Source organism: Asparagus officinalis, chromosome 4 (assembly GCF_001876935.1).
Source record: "Asparagus officinalis chromosome 4, Aspof.V1, whole genome shotgun sequence".
NCBI lineage: Eukaryota > Viridiplantae > Streptophyta > Magnoliopsida > Asparagales > Asparagaceae > Asparagus > Asparagus officinalis.
Genome location: NC_033797.1, coordinates 137,967,510 through 137,988,897, shown reverse-complemented (window position 1 = coordinate 137,988,897; position 21,388 = coordinate 137,967,510). Strand labels below are relative to the sequence as shown.

At 36.5% G+C, this 21,388-nt stretch overlaps 1 protein-coding gene across 3 annotated transcripts in view; it reads right to left on the bottom strand.

Moving 5' to 3' along the window:
• The window catches only part of LOC109839515 (protein SHOOT GRAVITROPISM 6), a 78,651-nt gene that overhangs the window by 43,858 nt on the left and 13,405 nt on the right, over positions 1-21,388 (bottom strand). For all 3 annotated transcript variants that reach the window (XM_020407975.1, XM_020407976.1, XM_020407977.1), the window contains 12 exons: positions 20,748-20,851; positions 20,527-20,632; positions 17,522-17,629; positions 16,386-16,463; positions 16,149-16,216; positions 15,975-16,074; positions 14,817-14,978; positions 14,639-14,728; positions 13,915-13,980; positions 1,218-1,316; positions 1,066-1,140; positions 522-581 (listed from right to left, as the gene is read on the bottom strand). In XM_020407975.1, the coding sequence (XP_020263564.1) occupies positions 522-581; positions 1,066-1,140; positions 1,218-1,316; positions 13,915-13,980; positions 14,639-14,728; positions 14,817-14,978; positions 15,975-16,074; positions 16,149-16,216; positions 16,386-16,463; positions 17,522-17,629; positions 20,527-20,632; positions 20,748-20,851 (1,116 nt within the window). The remainder of the gene's footprint in view (positions 1-521; positions 582-1,065; positions 1,141-1,217; positions 1,317-13,914; positions 13,981-14,638; positions 14,729-14,816; positions 14,979-15,974; positions 16,075-16,148; positions 16,217-16,385; positions 16,464-17,521; positions 17,630-20,526; positions 20,633-20,747; positions 20,852-21,388) is intronic.

Below are 21,388 nucleotides of genomic sequence, written 5' to 3'. Positions count from 1 at the left end.
AGACCAAACTTAAGGGGCTGTTTGGAAATCAGAACGTAAACGAAATGTAGAAAATGAAGATAAAAGTGTTTTCTCACAGAAAGTACTTTCTCATGACCTATCTATAAAAATAGACTATTCATCAACATCTTAAGTGAATATTATTCTCGATCTTACAGAATATAACTTAAACTAGAAAACTCTAGATCAAAAATCCTACTCCCACTTGATGCTGGAAGAAGAAAGATTCTGCATAATAATTCACTTAATGCCCACACTCCGTGGTCGAACCCTGACCCCATCAGATTTGCCAGTTCCATTCACACGCCTAACCAAGTAACCATACCCCTAGAGAAGTATGTTGATGTATTTCACCCATTATCAGAAAATTTAACAGGCAATTCAGTGAAGCATCTAAATGTATGCATTAGGTCAGCGCTTAATTTTCTATATGCAAAAACTGTTGATCACAAGTGGGGATGCTGAGATAAATTGCAATACTAGATTGATCTATGTAAAGAAATACCTTAAGATTGCAATACCTCATCTTGCCAAAATAAGCTGAGATTCTTTGGATATAGTGGTCCTAAGCAGCACAAGACCTGCAAGGTTTCCAAACCGGAGGTAAAAATACTGTATACTAATATTCCTTCACAAGAGCAGCATCAAAGTACAGTGTGCTCTAACTGATTTTTAGTACCAATGTCAATTATGTGTATAACAAGGTAGAAATGAAGATGAAGGGGAAACAAACGAGAGATCAACCATGTGGCAGAAGAAGACAGGTGGCAGGAGAAGACAGGATCCTATATAGGACCAATGCAGTGCATCATGAATGATAAGTATTTGAATGAAGTTTTCAACTTGTGCTATCAGCATAAGTTAAATGTGAAAGATCTATTAGTGTAGTCAATAAAAGAAGGTACGTAAATGGCTAAAGGATGGCTAATTCAAACCTCATCTGTGTAGTCGAAATAAAATAGAAATAACTTGCAATATAATGATGATTATAAAACTACATCCTATATATAATATGGCCAATGCTTATGCACAGTTTTCAGTAAGTAGAAAAGTAAGGTATGACACCGTTAAGATGTGAGTTGCCAACTGCTCCCTCGCCAGTGGATCATGTAGAAGCACAATCAAACGCGCAAAAAGGTCCTGCATAGAGTATCGTAGAAGTTTATTCTAAATGCAAATAAATACAAGGAAGATACTAATTTGAACATGGTGCTTACCTCAGGGCTCGGGATATTATTTGAGGAGCTAAATTCACAAAATGTTGCATTTGTATGAGAAGATCTATGTCTACATAGCTCAGATATGCATTTGCAAACCTGAAATTGAAAATTAGGGATAAGTAATCAAATTATTTAGAACAATGTCCGAGAGAGAGGCCAGTGGATATAATAAGGACATTCCATTCAACAGCGGATAATAAGGACATTCAGATCAACCCATATAATCCCACGAACTGACTGCCTAAGTAACAAATGAAAATCAGATCATCAGATCATTTTCAGGACAAAAGAGTGAATGAATGCCAGTTTAGGGAAGATGAAATTCTCAGGTTGAAGGTCAAAGAAATCATGAAAGTGCATGTTCTTTACGTGGACTCAACATTGTTCGCATAGTTCAGAGCAGGTACTTGTGAAATAAATTATTGTCCTGCTATTACACCTAGTTTCCATGACCAAAACTAATGTGTAATTTAAACGCCCAACACTATGCTCATGACTTGGATTTGTTCTTTGGGACAACCTTATTTTCAATGAGACGTCAGTAACAGGAACGAACTTCTTGGTGCTCTTGGAATCAGTGTTTTAAAAGCAAAAGATGAGGTCTAGGCAACGAGGTCCATTGTTGCCTGAGGGGGGGCGCCAAAAAAGGTGATCGTCTATGTAAACCAAGGTGATAATTCTTCAAAACATTCATAAACATTATGAATAATATGCAAACATCAATAGATAGCAACAAGACAAATTAATCAGTGCCAAATTATCAAAGTTCACAAATCTAGTGATTTATAAACCATCTAAATGAAGTAGTAAGCAACAAATACTAAATAGTAATATTAACCATTACAGCTAGCATAGATTATTAAGTAGCAAACTTTGAACTTTAAGGTTCAACTTGTGGCATGTCGGCCAAATGATATAGGTAATAAAGTACATTACAAAAAATAAGCAAAAACTCGACCAAGAAAAAAAAGAAATAGAAATTCAATAACAAAGACTTTACTTTATTGGACACCTTTCACACCCTCAAAATTTTGAAATAGAGACAAACATCATGCGTCTTGCATCACAGGCCCTAAGCAAGTGCCGCGCCTAATACGCCAAGGCAAGGTCATAAGGTGCAAAGGCAAGCTCCTGAGGCTATAAAAGGCGCTTGTCTTAGTAATTTTCTTCGCCTGTAATACGCAAGGCACTAAGTAAGAAGATTGCCTAGACTGAGCGCCTGAGGTGCTAAAGCGATCGCCTTTAAAATAATGCTTGGAATGTGGTTGGAATTTTACATCAGTGAACATTCAGTTGCCTGACTCCTAGGAAAACCAACCTGGGACATGACGCATTAAGAATATTGCCTGAAATCTACCACAACATGTTAAGAATAAATGCATAGCAGGCAGACTGTCCAAAAGTGGGACATGTTGATCTCAAATATCCCTGATGCTTCATTCAATTTAAAAACATGCATAGAACATCATATTAAGTGATAGTAGTAATCTTAAAGACTACCTTAATTTCAAAAGTTAAAAAGGATACTTATAATAAACTCTTGAAGGGTATCTTTTGATTCAAGAGGTCGGTTGGACTAGTAGCTCTGATATCATAACAACTAGGAATACATGTATTTTTCCTTGATTTATTTGTTGTGTACAGAGGCTAGATTCATACTACTAATTCAATTGCCACTGGAGCAGCCACGTGGCAACCTTTTAGCTCCTTATTATCCCGCCAAGAAAAAGCTAGGAAAGAAAAGAGAAAAAAAAAGGAAAAAGAAATAATTGAAATCTGTTAAAATTTACCTATCTTTGTTAAAGCTGATCAAAATTGAATTCTCTCTACGATCCTCCATCTTCCCACTAAGAAAAAGATAAACCTAATATTATCTCTATATTAAAACTAATCAAAATTGAATTCTTTCTCTATTAAAATTGATAAAAACCGAATTATCTCTTAATTAAAACTACTCAAAACAGAATTCTCTTTCTCTAACCAGCTACCTTCCATCTTTAGGCCTAAATTAAAACTACTCAAAACAAAATTCTCTCTTTCTAACCAGCTACCTTCCATCTTTTGGCCCTCATCTTCCCTTTCTTAACCTTTTTTTGTGAAAGCATCTCAAATATGATTGTTTAATCAAGTCGCAACACCGATAAACCAGTTGGGTCCTACACAGCCGTTTTGAGAAGCTTGAGAAAGCGCAAGCGAACAAAAACAAATACAATGTGTTATTTCTTGATTAGTAATTCAGTTCTTTTTGGAACTATTAATATAATTTTGTGTATTTGTTTACATGTTCAATCTTCTTGCTATTAGTTGCAATATCGTACCCGAAACCGACACAGTGTGTAGGTAGAGAATACCTAGGGGCGCGAGACAACTCTCTCTAAGGAACTCGGCAAAATAGCGCTGTAGCTTCGCTCCTCACAAAAGGGATCGCAGTGACCAAACCCGGACGACTGTTTACCAAAAACACAGGTCTCCACAAAGTCATAAGACCATGTATTGCCCAGTGCCAAAAGGTCAAGGAAGTTGGTGAACTGATGATAGGGGAGCCGGCTACCGAAGCTAAGGTGAACGGCGGTCGTAACTATAACGGTCCTACAATAGCAAAATTTCTTGTCAGGTAAGTTCCGACCTGCACGAAAGGCGTAATGATTTGGACATTATCTTCCTTCATAAGGCAATGCATTTGGGAGGATTGGGGGGCAAGGTTTTAAATATCGTATGTTGGGAAAATATCAAATGACCAAAATTCATATCGAATTGCGAATATCGAGAAAATATCGGGGATATGCATCGAAGTACTATATTGGATAATGTGCATATATAATACAATGTTCTAAGGTGACCTAAACTTATTGAGACATAAGCATACAAAAATGTAACTAATGTGTTTAGGATAACATTTTAAAACGAAGTCCAAATCAATTTTTTAACATTTCAATCAATTTTTTTGAGAATGAAATGACGTGTGATATATTGGGAGAATCATGAAATGTCACCCAAAAATTGTCGAAAGCGGTATATTGTTTAGCAACAATTGATATAAAAGAACATATCAGCCAACATATTGATTACTATATCGGCCATGTCGAGGATATCTCGTGGGAAATTGCTAAAGCGATAAAGGATATTTAGACCATATTGTTTTCGGGCAAACCCTATAAAAGGATATATCAGACAATATGTCAAGCCATGTCAACAATATTTAAAACAATGTTGGGGAGGAAGAATAAAACACACATACTCTCCTTTCAATTTAGGACATGTGTTTGTTTGTATGGTTTGATGTGGGTAGACTCTAATTTCTATTGAACTTCGACTTTTTCTTTTTAACTTTTTCTATTCATGCTATTGTTGAAGGTCCATCCATGATTAATAGTTTTGCCCCTTAATGGTACGCTCTCTTGATATTTGTTAGTAGTATTTTCCAATGCTTACATGTTCAAAACAGCCCTGACGCTGAAACCAGGTCGGTTTTTAAAAATATTTTTCCGAAACTTCACGAGAGTTGAACTCCCGTGAAGTTTGTAACATGCAAAAAACTCCACGAGACTTGGAGGTCCCGTGGAGTTACAGTCGAATTTCCTGCGAACCACCTTTCTGAAAATTTCTTGACTGCAACTCCACGGGACTTGAAGCCCCGTGGAGTTTTAGACGCCTATATAAGCACCAGGTCTGTGAACTTCTCACCCAACCCGCAGACCCCTCTCACCCGTTCCCAAACCGAAACCCTAGACCCCCTCTCCACCATACCTCCAAGTGAGTCATTGTTCAGACCATATTAGCTCGGGACAGGTAAAACGTTTTTGGTATATATATTCCTTAGCATTTGTACTAATTTTAATTTTTCTCAATATACTTAATCAATTTTATTTGACGAGCAGCCCGTACCAAACATCATCATGGTCGATCATTCCCGGAGTCATTCGGCTTGGGTCATTGAGGATGAGAGAGTACTACAACTGATAGCTCAGGTCAGCTTCCAGGAGTGTTCGACAGTACGATATATTAGGTTTGATTGGCCGCTTATCACTGCACTGATTGAGATGTGGAGGTCAGAGACCAACATCTTACACATGCATATAAGGGAGTGTATCATCACCTTACAGGACGTAGCCGTCGTACTTGGGCTCCGCATCGATGGCCCGACAATTACGGGCACTGATGATCATAATTAGGCTGAGATATATGTTAGGCTTTTTGGTCAGGTTTCCGACTTGAGGAGTGGTGCGATGAAGCTATCGTGACTTCGTCAGACATTTCAGGGAGATATACCAACAGATGCCTCCATTGAGACGCTTGAGTTTCATGCTCGTGCGTACATATTACACATGATAGGGTGCATGCTATTTCATAATACGAGCAAGACTCTTGTACATGCACGACAGCTGTCATACTGGAGGATTTTGGTGTATGCGGCGCACTATCGTGGGACAGTACGGTGTTGGCATACTTGTATAGAGAACTGGGTAGAATATCCTTAATGCAGAATAAAGAACTCAAGAGATGTTGCACGTTGATCCAGATTTGATCATGGGGGCGCATTCATGTTGGCAGACCGGCTTTGCAACAGAACCGCGACTTATAGGGATAGTTTCCTTTGGCATACAGGTATAATTATCCACACAATTTTATTCAACTGAATTTGAACTCATATATTTTTTATGTCAAATAGGTATAATGTACGGTACGCTAACTACAAATCAGCTACGCGACATCGTGAGTTTTACCGAAATGAGCTTGATGGCGTCAAACACAAACAGGTAAATATAAAACTCGATTCGTTATGAATATTATAGTTTTGTTGTTGATATTGATAAATGTTTTATCTTATTTCAGTTCAAGTGGAGACTCTATTCACCGTCGGAGCTCGACATGCATATTCTTGTACCTATCTGTCGGGATAGTCCCGACTTGTGGAGAGCTAGAGTTCCATTGATCTGTTGGGAGATTGTGGAGATGCATGTCCCCGACTGTGTACTACGGTAATTTCTGCTCTCTCAGCATGTGCCAGAACCTATCGAGCAGATCGATCGTCGATGACGACCTACATCGCACCGTACCGACTGGGTCGTAGCCCGTGCAGCCTACATAGATAGGTAGGCTCACAGGTAGGATTTCATACAAGATACAAGAGACACAGTTGTTGATTATACCGCGTATATGCGTTGGTATCGGGATATCACACGTAGATGGATCACGCGTGACCCACAGCCACCAGCTGGACGCATGCCACGCCCACCGACAGACAGTTACATCCCTAGTGGGATGATCGAGAGATTATGTAAGTTTCTAAGCTAAATTATAATATTTTTTATTGAGATGGTACTTAATAAATTGTTTACTTCGCAGATCCGTGCTTTTGATAGCATTAAAAAACTGATATTGATGCGCACATGCCTGAGATTCAGGATTCGCTGGCGTTAGGGGTCTTCAGGAGGATCAAGAAGATAATAGCACGGTTGTTTCATAAGACTCATGTCAACGAGTTTGCAGACCGTGAGGACAGGTCTCGATCATTTGGGCAAGCGTACACGCGACGATGGTGGTCACGTGACGATAAAACCGGCACTTCGCATGCTGATGGAGCCGGTGCTTCTCAGATTCATACACAGCCGGATATTTAGATAATCGAGGCTCGTCGGCAGGAACACAGGGGGCGGGGAAGAGCGAGGTGGAGGGGGAAGAGAATGAGAGGAAGAAGAGCCATTTTAGGTTGTATGTGAGCTTATTTTGTTAAAATTTGCAACTTTTTTTAATTTTCAAATATTATACTTTTGTGGATCAATTATTGTTTATATATGTACTCTTTGTGAGTATTGTTTGATTCGTGTTTAATTCATGATTGAATTATGTATATATTGTTGTAATTCAATGTATATGAGATCAATTATTGTTAACAGGTAAATATAACGTATATGAGTTACGTTACGTATATACAGAACATGCACAGGTTGTTGTGCATGTTTTGTAAAACTTGCAACTCCATGAGAGTTCAACTCCCGTGGAGTTACAGGAGGTAATTTTCCAGAGCGATTCTCTGAAAAATTTGACTGAAACTCCACGGGAGTTGAACTCCCATGGAGTTTTTGCACTGTAACAAACTTCACGAGAGTTGAACTCCCGTGAAGTTTGTTCAACTAATAAGACTTCATGAGAGTTGAATTCCCGTGAAGTTTGTTTAAACAATAAAACTTCACGGGAGTTGAACTCCCGTGAAGTTTCAAAAAAATATTTTCAAAAACCGACCTGGTTTCAGCGTCAGGGCTAAAACCAGGTCGGTTTTTGAAAATAAGTTTGAAAGAGGTTGTTTTTTGAGAATAAAAGTCCAAACAGGATTGTTTTGAAATTTGTCCTTTTTAGGGAGATTCCTTAATTGATGAAAAGTTTATGTATAATTGGGTTTTTCTTTGCATTTTTCCCAAGATTTTGTGTACTTTAGGATAATATGTATGCTCCTCAATATATTAAGAGCATCATTGGTATAAGTCAAAGATAAAAATGTGGTAGGACGTCACTCGTTTCATCTAGAGACAGAAATAAGTGCATGACCTTTGATTGATTCTTCTCAATTCCCACTAAAATTGTTGCATTTAATTTCTTATGTCGTTATCAATCCCACCCTAAATAAGGTTATGATATTTTAATTTAGAAAATATTGACAACATTAGGAGGATCGTGGCACTTGTGTGATACAATAGTCAACTTTGAAGCATTATTTAGTTCTTGTTTTCTTTATCTCCCAGACTTGACATATTATTTTTTCTTAATAGGGAAAAGGCCTTCCAGATTGAATTGCTTGGTGCTTGAGATCATTCTACTACTAAAGATCTTTGACGAGAAGCTATTCTCTAACTAGATAGGAAGAATGTACTTAAATGTTTGGAACTCTGAATAATTTCAATTTATTGTGCAATATACTTGCATCCAAATCTATTTATTGTTAGCATATTAACAAACCTGTTATTTATACAACGCGGCTTATGGTTTTTTACTCAAAAACGTGTTCTTCTTTCAACGCAATTTTAATTAGGGAAAATCTTTTTTTAACCCAAAGTTTTACTTCAACTTATTTTTAAACCCATCTTCTTTCATTAACACCCCTTAATCCCCTATAAATAACAACAAACTCAACAGAGTTAGGGGGGGATTTTTGGAGATCGGATTGTTTATAATCAGATTGAGGAGTTGGATCGGTTGGAGTTTTTGAGATCGGCAACAAGATCTTCTTCATCCTTGGCTTATAACCGATTTCGGTTAAATCAACTCTTTCATAGAGTTTCAAACTCGTTCAGAGTTCTCCACAACGTCAAATCGTGAGGAGAAGACCACGTTCCAGTGAAACAAGACGTCGGATCGTCAACGAGAAGCAAACTCGACGCGAGCATTCGAGGGAGGCATCTCATCGCTACCGTGAAGAGTAGAACTAGCTTCCGCACCGAGCACTCTGTAGAGTTTAACGTATGCCGATACGATCTAAATAGACTTTCATTTTTCTCATGCACGCCTTTTGTCATCGCTTATTAACCGCATCGAGATCTGGCATGTTCGATTTGGATCTTTCAAAGTCCGGTTACGCTGAGGTTGAGAAAGAGTGCATCGATGGGCGGTAGAACACAATAAGAAGAAGATGCCATCAATGTAAATAAATTTTCTGGCCAAGATATGTGAAATTAATTTGAGTTTTGAAACATGGAGTTAAAATTAACAAGTAAGCTACATTGCAGGTAAAGTACGAAGTGGAAAGACTTTTACCCCTATCAACATGTAAGAATTTGTATATGGACCCTCTCTTTCTGACTCCCATCATTCCCTTTTTACAGCGTACGTTCGTGATGCTGCTCGAAGAATATATATATATTCATGCACTTCGGTACATTCAATAGACTTTGTTATGTGATTAAAAAAGCATTAATTACACAATGCGTGTTTGGTGATGCTTCTGTCGCATTTAAGACATTTTAGGGTTGTTATGGACTATGGTTCTGATAGAAACATGAGCCAGTGAATTTATATCCACAATGTGGGTGGTACTTTACGTTCTCTCTCAGAATTAGTAGAATGTGTAGAAGTTGACTGTCCCAAATGTCTATTGATTCCCATTTTAGGGAAAATCTTTTTTTAACCCAAAGTTTTACTTCAACTTATTTTTAAACCCATCTTCTTTCATTATGATCCATACACCCAAAATACAACACTCATTTATTTATAAACCCAAAGTATCACTTATTTATAAACCCAAAGTATCAAATACACCATATTTCTAGTGCTCCTCCCACTCAAAAAAACCCTAAAACACTCAAAAACACTCGACTACTGACGCATCGTGTTTATTGGCCGATTAGACTACTGACGCATCGTGTTTATTGGCGGATTATCCATCGTGTCGGGCTGTCCTCGTTGAATTTCGAAGCTTCAGGCAAAGTATAGCACTTTACGGGAAAGTATAGCACCTTATGGCCAAAGTATAGCACCTTATGGCAAAGTATAGCACCTTATGGGCAAAGTATAGCACCTTAAAATCAAAGTATAGCACCTTATGCTCTCTAAAAATTTTGCACATCAAGTTGTCGAGAACCATTTTAGTTTTTTTCCCCGCAACGAAAACATTCGACGATCGACGCATCGTATTTATTGGCCAATCATCTACCGCGTCGGGCGGTCCTCGCTGAATTTCGAAACTTCAGGCAAAGTATAGCACTTTATGGGGAAATATAGCACCTTATGACCAAAGTATAGCACATTATGGCAAAATATAGCACCTTATGGCAAAATATAGCACCTTATAGGCAAAGTATAGCACCTTATACCCAAAGTATAGCACCTTATCTCTCAGGCGGTCCTCGCTAAATTTCAAAGCTGCAGAATTTCCAGAGAGCATAAGGTGCTATACTTTGGGCATAAGGTGCTATACTTTTCCTATAAGGTGCTATACTTTGTCATAAGGTGCTATACTTTGGCCATAAAGTGCTATACTTTCCCGTAAAGTGCTATACTTTGCTTGAAGCTTCGAAATTCAGCGAGGACCGCCCCGACGCGGTAGATGATTAGCCAATAAATACGATGCGTCGATCGTCGAATGTTTTCGTTGCGGGAAAAAAAAACTAAAATGGTTCTCGACAACTTGATGTGCAGAATTTTTAGAGAGCATAAGGTGCTATACTTTGACCTTAAGGTGCTATACTTTGTCCATAAGGTGCTATACTTTATCATAAGGTGCTATACTTTGGCCATAAGGTGCTATACTTTCCCGTAAAGTGCTATACTTTGCATGAAGCTTCGAAATTCAACGAGGACGGCCCGACGCGGTGGATAATCGGCCAATAAACACGATGCGTCAGTAGTCGAGTGTTTTTGAGTGTTTTAGGGTTTTTTTGAGTGGGAGGAGCACCAGAAATATGGTGTATTTGATACTTTGGGTTTATAAATAAGTGATACTTTGGGTTTATAAATAAGTGGGTGTTGTATTTTGGGTATATGGATCATAATGAAAGAAGATGGGTTTAAAAATAAGTTGGAGTAAAACTTTGGGTTAAAAGAAGATTTTCCCTTTTAATTATATATCATATAGTCTCGATGAACCCTATGTTAGCCAACTTACAATACAATTTAGGAAGAGACAATTATCATTTATCCTAGTTGATATACATGTTATGATGGAAATCAATAAATCTTAATATTAAATGGTAACCATGTAAAAAATTTGAATTTTGAATTTTAGCAAGTTATTTTTGACAGATTGGATGATTGTTTGCATTGACGTTGAGGTTAAGGTTGTCATAAATTTATATTGACAAATTGTGACTTATCAAGTGATAAATGGAATTATATTAGCATTAGGTGATGACAACAGCATGTTGGGTGTTTAAGCATGAATAATCTTAATTGATTGCATTCCTAAATGTGTTACTCTTGGAACAATTATTACCAATATTAGTTTATTATTATTGCTACTTCAATAAATTATACATTTACTATGGCAATCTTATGAAAGATTAGAACTAATGTAGTTCACGAATGTGTACTTAAGTTGAATAAAAATACTAATTATTATATTTTACTGTGTATATTCCGCTTTAATATATACCCATGCCAAGATTATATGTATTAGTATATTCATGGTTCTAGTATTAATTTTACTTATAATGTCTTATAATATTTTTTTTTGTTGGAGCACGTTGTCTGATTATGTTACCCATGCAATGCACAGTTATAATGTTACAATATTGTCACATTAAGAGTTGAAATATTATAATTTGACAAATATTTTTCCCATTTTATTCTTTTCCAATATTCCTATAGCAACTCGTTATTGCAGTATATTTGCTATTTAAGGGTTTTCATATGCTTTACCAATGTTACAGAAAGTGCTAGCAAACTAGGTGTTTGAACCAAGGCCTAGTGTCTAGGTAACCCCTAGGCCTTTGCCTATTTTAATTATTTAATTAAAATAATTAAAAATGAATTAAATAAAAATAAATAGCAATAAAAAATCGAAAAGATGGCTTGAAGAGAAAGATGAGGTGGTTGAGGCGGTGATCGGAGGGCTCTGAGTTAAAGGAGGTGGCAGGTCTGGCAGTGTTGAAGGTGGGAGAGGAGCGTCGAGCGTAGAGGATCCACCGAAGGAGGTCAGTCGAGAAGAGCTCGAAAGAACTCAAAGAATAGAGAAAGAGGAGGCAACGGTGACGATCAGAGAAGAGGTGGAGGTGGTGATGATTGGCGAAGAGGCGGCGGTGATGATCAAAGAAGAGGAGGCGACAGTGATTTAGGGTTTTGGTTTGGGGAAAATATCGAAGGAAAAGAGAAAGAGAAAAAGATCAACCAATAGAGTTCTGATTTGGGTTGTAAACAGGTCGAGTTTGGGTTTATGGATCGCGTTTTTGCTTAAAACCTTTTTTTTAATTTGAATGAAGTGCGTTGGGTTAGGCCAGTTAAGACTTAATTTTTTAAAAAAAAATTGCTTCAAAATCTAGGTGACCCGCCTAAGCGGGCCGCTCAACCCTAAGTGGCGCCTAGCTTAGCTGCTCATGCCAAAACTAGGCGGTTGGAGGGCCAGCTACGCACTTTTTAAAACAGTATACTTAGTTTTATGATTCATTGATTCTTTTATCTTCTGCTTATAAACTGTAGTCTTTGAGAGTGGTTATTTTGCTAAAGACCAACTATTATGCGCTCGTATATTATTTTCAGGATTGTGATTTCTTTTTTACATAAAATTTTATAAATTTGTGGTGCATGTTCATATTGAAAAAAATTACAAGCTCAATGTAACAATTCTGCACATCGCATGAGCGCATGAGCCTGAAACTAGTCTACAACAATAATGGCAACAAATTCCAGCTCATAGTTGCGATCTTCAAGGATCTATTATAGCAGCAGGAAATCATGATTGGAGTGAATCAAATTTTGTCACAGTAGATGGAGATCATGATTGGAGTGAATTAAATTCGATTAATATAGATAACTAAGCAGATGCAACTGCTTTTTTATTCTTAGTGGATGCTAAGAATCAATACGGAATCTCATTCTTAATACGGACAGTAAAAAGGGGCTCAAGATCTGTGTTGTGCCTATGCACACTGTTATTAATGCGCAAGGTGCAATGAGGAGCAACAAAGTCTCTTTACGCGCATGTACGCAAGGCGCAATGCGATGTGCGCGGCCCAGTGAAGTGAGGCGCAAATTGCACACATACTTTTTCAAGATAAGTAATGAAGCACAAAAGAACATGCTTATATATATTCACATAAAAAGTATGTCATGATAGATAATATCTACTACTAAATCACTAAATAAGGTCTAAATTCATAATGCTAACACACAACATAGTAGCCTAGCTCGAACTTTTCCAAATCAAAAGGCAAATCAAGACTAATATCGAAATGAAATCAAATAATAAATGAGGTATACTTTTTTCTCTTGGAATATGGATTATCAAATATAAAGACGCGATTGAAATGTTAAAGAACAAAAACATACAAGGCTATACCTTGCATGCGCCCTACGCAAAGTGCAGATTGCTTGCGAGGCATAAAAGATGTTGCCGCACTGTTGCGGGCGCTTTTTCATTGCCCTGCATCGTAGGACACATGAGGCGCAGTGAGACAAGCACCTTTGATAACAGTGCCTATGCCTTGCTTTGGGTTCGTCCATCATCCACGTATTTCATTTATGGAACAATGTCCAGTAACCTCCATCTTTAGAGATCATAAGGGTTTGGAATCCTATTCTTTTTTAAGGAAATATGGAAATAGATATGTGCATCCAGATTCAAGGGATCATAATTTAGGTTAATCTTGTAATCTTTCAAGCGTGAGCACACAAAGTTATTCTCTGTTGTTATTCTTGAGGAACGAAATTTCTATGTTTGACAAGATTATATATGACTTTACATTAGAGTGCTGATCAAGAAACCTGAAAGAATCAGCATCCTCGCTTAGAATTAAGTAGCTGTCCCATATTTTCTTTCTTCGGGTTTCATTTTAAGTTTCCTATCATACCACGTAGCACTTTATAGGGTGTCCATGTCATGAGATCAGGCTCTACAACCCCCTCATATTTTGTAAATTCTTCCATTAACTGACAAATCATCAAAGACCAACTCGAGTCCTAAAAATTCTAGCCGTGAAGAAAGGAAAATAGACTCAAGAGCTCTTGAACGCACAATCAATTCTAAGTATCAGCAAGAAGGCAAGCTTACCACTGCAACTGCACCAGTATACTCCTTGGGAATAATCATCTTTAAGATAAATGGCCAGAGGATATGCTGTAAGAAGATTGAAGGATTAAAAGACCAGCTGGAAGAGTCTAGAATCTAACTTAAAGACAGGCCATCAATAACAAATACAGTTAAAATATTAAAATTTCTGATGTGTTAATGACAACAAAACTTCAGCATAAAATTAGGCTAAATAGTACTTAGATACCTTATAGTTTCACTCCTTTAGCACTTACATACCCTTAGTTGGTCAAAATTGCATGTTAACACCCTACGTTTTGCAAACGTAAAAATTTTCATTTGAAAGTTATCATATAACATTCATACATTAATTTTAGAGCTTTTTAACCATTAATATTGTTAAATTACTATTAACTACCCAAATTCTGATTTAGGTGTATCATAATTCTATTTCAAAAATAAAATTTGGAAAGACTTAACAATGAATTCAACAAACTTAATAGATAGAAAGTTATAATATTAGCATATAAAGGTTATACAAAACTTTGAAAGAATAATCTTTATGTTTGCAAAACATAGGGTATTAAGATGACAATTTTGACCAACATAGGGTATATAAATGCTACGAAATACACGGATGGTAAATAAGTGCCAAGGTAGTGAAACTATAAGTTTTTAAGTGCCATTTAGCTTGAAAATTATCACCTTTAAAAAAAATTTCTCAACCAATTGATGATGTCTGTACCTCCATTTCAGGGATTGTAATAGCCAATAAAAGTAGTCCTTTATCACAGATTGCCCTCAACTCTTCAAGAGAAACTGGCCCTAGCATCACCTGATGAGAAAATGCACTCCGTATAGTATATTTTAGCGAAGTAACCAGTCTGCTAGAATTATACAAAATGACAAAAACAATCAAGTACCTCTTTCTTAAATTGAGGCCCACTTTTCCTCATAAATTCCTTTGATGTCTTGAAACCTTTCACTTCATTGTCAGATATGGCAGAATGACGCACAAAAAATTCAACAAACAACTCTGCTGAAGGGCCAGTGAAGTAACAATGTGAAGCCATAACAACAAGTAACTGTAACAGAAATATCACTAGCATCAATAGAGTGATTGAATATAACTTTATATATATATATATATGATTGTGCATGTGTGCGAAAAATGAGTAAACTTGGTACCAAGCACAAAGTTGATGCACGGTAATGACGAGGATGCTTCTCATCCACACAAAGAAAGGTATTCATTTAAAAATGATCCCCACTTGAATACTTACCCATTAAAAGAGTGGATTACTTACTCATTAAATGAGCGGATGAGAAGTGGTCATACCACTACCAAGCACCAAATTTGATGCTTAATACCGTGTGTGCGCATGCCTGCGTGCATGTGCGCGTGTCTGTGTGTCTATATATATATATATATATATATATTATAGTATAATATATATAATATATATATTATATATATATATATATATATTATATATATATATATATATATATAATATACTGTACGAAGAGAGAGAGGGAGATATGAGAGCTTGGTACAGAGTTTTTCATTGACTTATGTAGTGAAGGTGGCTAACTCACCTACTCATGCCTGCGAAGATGGAGCTCTTTTAATGGAGTAGGTAATAGTAGATTGAGTCTCTCTTCGAGGACATGATAGTAGGGGATGAGATTTTGCCATCACTACAAGTTCAATGAAGAAAACTTGTATAGGTTCGTATCATAATTTTGATATAATATTATATATATATATTATATATATATATTAATATATATATTATTTATATTATAATATATGTATATATATATGAGAAATATAGAGAAACTTGGTACCAAGTTTCTCTATTGAACTTGGTAGTGAGGTGACCAAATCTCCATCCTACATCACACCTTGAAGAGAGAGACTCAATCACTATTCACCTACTTATAAAAAGAGGCTCCATTTTCAAGGTGTGATGTAGGGGGGTGATTTGGCCACCTCACTACCAAGTTCAATGCAAGAACTTGGTACCAAGTTTTTCCATATTTCTCATATATATATATATATATATAACAAGGGTCACCTCCGCAAGTGCCTTCCGAATACCCAAGCTCTGCTCGTCTAACAGAGACTGCACAACTTCAACAAGTAGCATCCTTTTGCCATGCCAGGCTTCCAATAACCTTGAAGTATAAAGCATTAAGGTTTAGGATTAAAACTGCCAGCAGCACGGGTGAGATTAGGGTTAAGTTAGAACCTAGGAAGCAGATGCTTTAAGATGCATAATGCTCCAATGATTGAAGGCTCGTCTTTTGTCTGGCACCTCTGCACATAGAACACCAAATAAGAGATGAATTCGCTTAAACCCATGCTCTTCCCAGTGTTTGAAAATACAAGATGATGTGGAAGTGTACATTCACAAAACAATAGATATTTATGGATCTGATATCATGTAAAATAATAATTAACATATAAAAATTGTGAAATAACTCACATTCAGAAGGAAGACATAGAGATCTTCAGGGTATACTGAACCAATTACCAAACAGCAATGTTGGATTTCATTATAAGTCTGTAAAGGAAAGAATAAAAATTTATAAACGTAACAAATACGATAAAATCTACTGGATACCTTCATGCTCAAAAATCAAAGAACACTACAAAGCCTTAAAAGTTAAAACTTGCCCCAACTAGCCTGCCTGCTAAACCGCAATGCAGAAATAGTGGTAGAGAAGAGTATTAGTACGGAATCCATGTCACATACTATACAGACCAGAAGCTATCAGCAGAAGATGTGAATATCTAAAGCTGAAAATAAACTCGCTAAAGGGGGCTGAAAAATATCACTTGGTTGACTTCTAAGAAAAACTAACACACTCAGTGCAATAAATGACAAAACTTGCGACACAGACAGACTAAAAAATCCTGGCATCACAAAGATACAAGAAATGAAGCAAGTCAGAAAAGTCTAGGCAAATAACTCCCATCCTAGATGTTACATGACTCTCCTATGTAAAATCTCTGTAACAAACTTGATTGAGATCTAAATTTGGAATGCAGGTGGAGGATTCTAAATCAGGAGTATGGCATATGTGAGAATAGGAAAATAATAAACAATACTCCAAAAATATGGCACTTCCAGTTAACAAACTGCACATAGGTTAAAAAACATATGATTCCATGTATAGATATAAGATTCCTCAGCTACTTCTGATTTTACTAATTTTAACATCATAGAAATGAACTGGCTGGTGCAAGTCCGAAACCACGTTTCATCCATAGTAATCAAGTCACTATCTAATCCCTCATTAGTCATGGACTTGCTGTGCCCCTATCATTCAGAGAACTTTCATGTTCTTGCCAGGAAATTCAAGAGGGAAGCTCCTCAAGCACTTCCATAGCACACTAACTCCCCTTCATCCAAGGCACCTACATATGCTTACCATACTAATTAATGAATATATGAAGAGAATGATAAACATCAAAGATCTTCAATGGACATTTTATTAATATATAATTATAAATCTGTCCTTATTTGAGAAATTGCAAATCAGGTAATTAATGTACCCAGAAACAAACGTGAAATTCAACAATGACTAACTAATAGAAAGCTTGTAAACGGAAAATTACTTGGTATTTAATAGGCACCTTTAGGCCAATTGAGAAATCTGAATGATCATTGTTACTGTTAGTAATGAATGCCACTGGGAGTAGAGCACTTAAAGTGCTTGTGAGTTCCTGTGAATAAGAAAATTAAGCACTTTTTGTTCTCAAATGTCCATAAACAACTAAAAACACAAAAGTATATGAATCATTCTATGAATACTGTAACATCAATACTCAACATCATTTGACTAGCATACAACATTGCCATTTTCATAAAATGATTAAATTGTGAATTGAAAAGCAGCAAAGGTAGAACACTAGCAACTAAACAAGTGACAAAGTCAGATGTTCGAATGAAGATATTTATCTAGTGATTATCAGGGATATGCATGGGATATGATGCATATATTAGTCATACAACTACTTAATTGAACTTCTGTTGAAAGGGAGAGGTAATAAAATACATTTATAAAATAAAAATTACAAAAACATTTATAAATAATACATATGAATGCGTGTTTACGATCAGAATGAATAGCTTATATGACCTTACACCACTCTCATGGTAAGTACCAAAGGATCACCCTATGAACACTTTTCACCTGAAACATTATTGTATGAGAATATGTTTGGTGTGTTTGCTCATAAGCGTGAATGAATGAGCATGTATGTGTATCTTTCACATCAATTGCACATATAATTGAGGTGGGTAGGACTACAGATGCATGCATGCACACATGGAAGGTACACATACATACGCACACACAAATGTGACCGCCGGAAGCAGGGGGTAGGGGGGAGACAAGCAACATTGAGTTGCAGGCAAATATATAGTTGTTTGGCTATCCCTTTACGCATGCTAACTAGAGTAGAAACGTAGAGTTAGCACCAGAAATAAGTTACATTAGGCTCTGAGACTTTCTTTAACAAATGCTGAAGTTTGCATTAACTTTTAACAAAACAACATGTATAATACAATAGCTGATGTAAGAAACATGTGGTATTTGATGTAGAGTGACTTAAGTTATCTACAAAGATCTTATAGTGCATGGAGTAACATTTAATCTATTTCTGCCTTATTCACAGACGTGAGGCAAAGATCTTATATTGCATGGAGTAACATTTAATCTATTTCTGCCTTATTCACAGACATGACGCAAAGATCTTATGTTGCATGGAGTAACATTTAATCTATTTCTGCCTTATTCACAGACAAGGGGCAATGTGATGTAAATTGATGCATTGCATGAATATAGCTTTACAAGATGCCGCAGTGATCAGGTGATTGAGAATCTGAGATAATATGTCAGCTTGCATGTTTGACCAAATCATGTAAAATGTGTATGTTATTTGCGTTAACCTGAAAGGTGTTGCTTGTCGAGTGTCCCATGTGTGATTAATGAAACGTTTTTTTGCCATTGCAAATGCCATTTACTTTATCTTGATAGTGCTGCTTGTTGTTTGACTGCTGGTTTACTTGAGAAGATCAATGCTAGCAGTTCAAATTAAACTCTTCTGTTTGTTAACTGCCCGCTAGGATGGGTCAACCATCACGCCAACAAATGGAGGATAATGTATGAAGCCTTTTTCTCCATCAAGTATTGCTTCTCTAAAGTTCCCATTGTAAACTGAGTTCCCTTGTCTGGGATGAACTTTCCATATGAAAAGAGGTAAAGAATCCTATATTTCCTAGAACCACCTAAGACAACTACCTAACTGATTAGGACTTTTCATCACATCGGGCCCGGTGCTGACTGAGGAACTTTTCAAAATGTATAAACTTATACATCTGATGTTGCACAGAACAATAAATGCAACAAGATGTCTTGCATATTACTTGACCTCCTTCCGGGACTAAATCCTGAGTGGGAGCCCTTCTACAATTATTCAATTACTATCAGAGGATTTCTAATTGACTTAGATCTAATCAACTAGTATTAGTCCTGTTTTGAATTCGAAGTATTGACTGATATCGAATAAAATCAGACATATACCAGTCAAAACATCAAAATATCGACAGAGATAGAACAAACAAAAGTTAATACATACATAGGAGGTTGGAGTAGTCAGCAGAAAGGTAGGATGCGCTGGCCCAAAATTCAAGATGGTCTACAAGTATCAAGACAGGAAGCAATATGCTATACTTACCAACAATATCATAAACTATAACCTTCTCCCATCAAAATGGACCATTCTGGAGCATACGACTAATATGCTATACTTACCAACAATACCATAAACTAAAATCTTTTCCCATCAAAATTGACCATTCTGGAGCATAAGACCAAGTACAACAGAATCAACTAAGTTTAACTGGCAGGACATGAACCTGGAATCAGTTCTATGGGTTTGGTTCGTTGTCTTACAAAAGTTAGTAAGAGGCTTTCCTACAGTCTAAGGCCAATAAGATGGTGGGAGCACCATCCATTTTCATTTTGGAAGAAGAGGAAGGCCAATCTAATTTGGCACTCAATTTAGGCCATGCAACCAAAGAACAACCTTCAAAGTTCAATAGGCTAAGAAAGACCAATGCAAAAGAGAATAAAAAAGGATTCTTATACAAATTCAGCTCTTATGCATGGTAGACAAGAGTATGGTAATCAGGAAACATAGAACTTTTTTTTGGAGGGTTAAGGCAGCATTAGTGAATTAAATAATAAAGTTTAGAAATCGAACTAGATAGCTTAGTAGTATTGTATTCAAGTGACGAGTAATTCCTTGACATTCGGGTAATTACCATAAATTTCTTATCAACCAAATAAGTTAAATGATCATGCATATCCACGTTACAGGACTCCCAATACAAAAGCAAACCTGACGATTGTAGCTCATTCCAACCATTGCATAACATTTAACATTAAACATGCAAAGGATGATTTCAGAAATGAATCTGAGAATGCAAGAGGAGAAGAATAACCTTCACTTCTTCCACGAAAATAAATGATTGATATGTTAATGATACAGATAGGAGCATATACCGTCGATGGACTTTGGTACAGCTAAGATGTGAATAAATAATCCAGAACTACCTCAAAATCAAGTAAAGGAGGCCCACTTTCTGATAATAAACAGGCGGTTAGAAGGTTATGCAGACTTTGAGTGGCTAGATAAGCACATTCTTGATCTCTTTTATAGCTGAAGAAAGAAAAACAAAATAAAAAAACAATTATTCAAATCAAAATAACTTCATAACTGATTAACAAAGGATTAGTTAAATATTTTCATCAAGGGCATAAAAAAGCATGCTTACAGGTCCAGTATAGTTGGAATAAGCCTCGGCAATGCCGCCTTTAACTGTGAGCGGGTGATAAGACCAACCATTTGTCCCATTGCCTCAACAGAAGAGAGTCGTACCTGTTTCAAGCATAAGTTCAATAAGAAGTTAAATGGTGTCAACAAATTATATGAAGTGTCACTCCTCTACGCTCCAGAATGCAAATCATTAAGAAACTGGAACTTCTAGTGTCTTAGTACAAAGTATAATAGCATTTGGCTGCAATACTTAAAGCACAAAACAGTTGTCTGCGCAAATAGTAGAAATGGTCGAAAATTTTGACCACAAAAAGCATTCAGAAAGAATTTGAAGCAACCACACATTCAGCGCTCAAACTTCAAAATAGCAAAGAAAAGATCATCCCTACACTTACACCCTTGCAAACCAGTTCCTGCTGGATTGTAAATACTGAACATCCCATGTCATAGATCTAAATAATTCATTACTTAAAATATAACTCAAATATGCGTTAAAAGGCATCAACCAGAATGCATTCATTAAGAAGCTGGAAAAGATAGCAACTTAGTACAAAGTATAATAGCATGTAAGGGTCCCCAAAAAGTTATCCAAACAAACGAGAAGGTCCAAATTTTTAATATGGGAAGAATTCCTTGTAG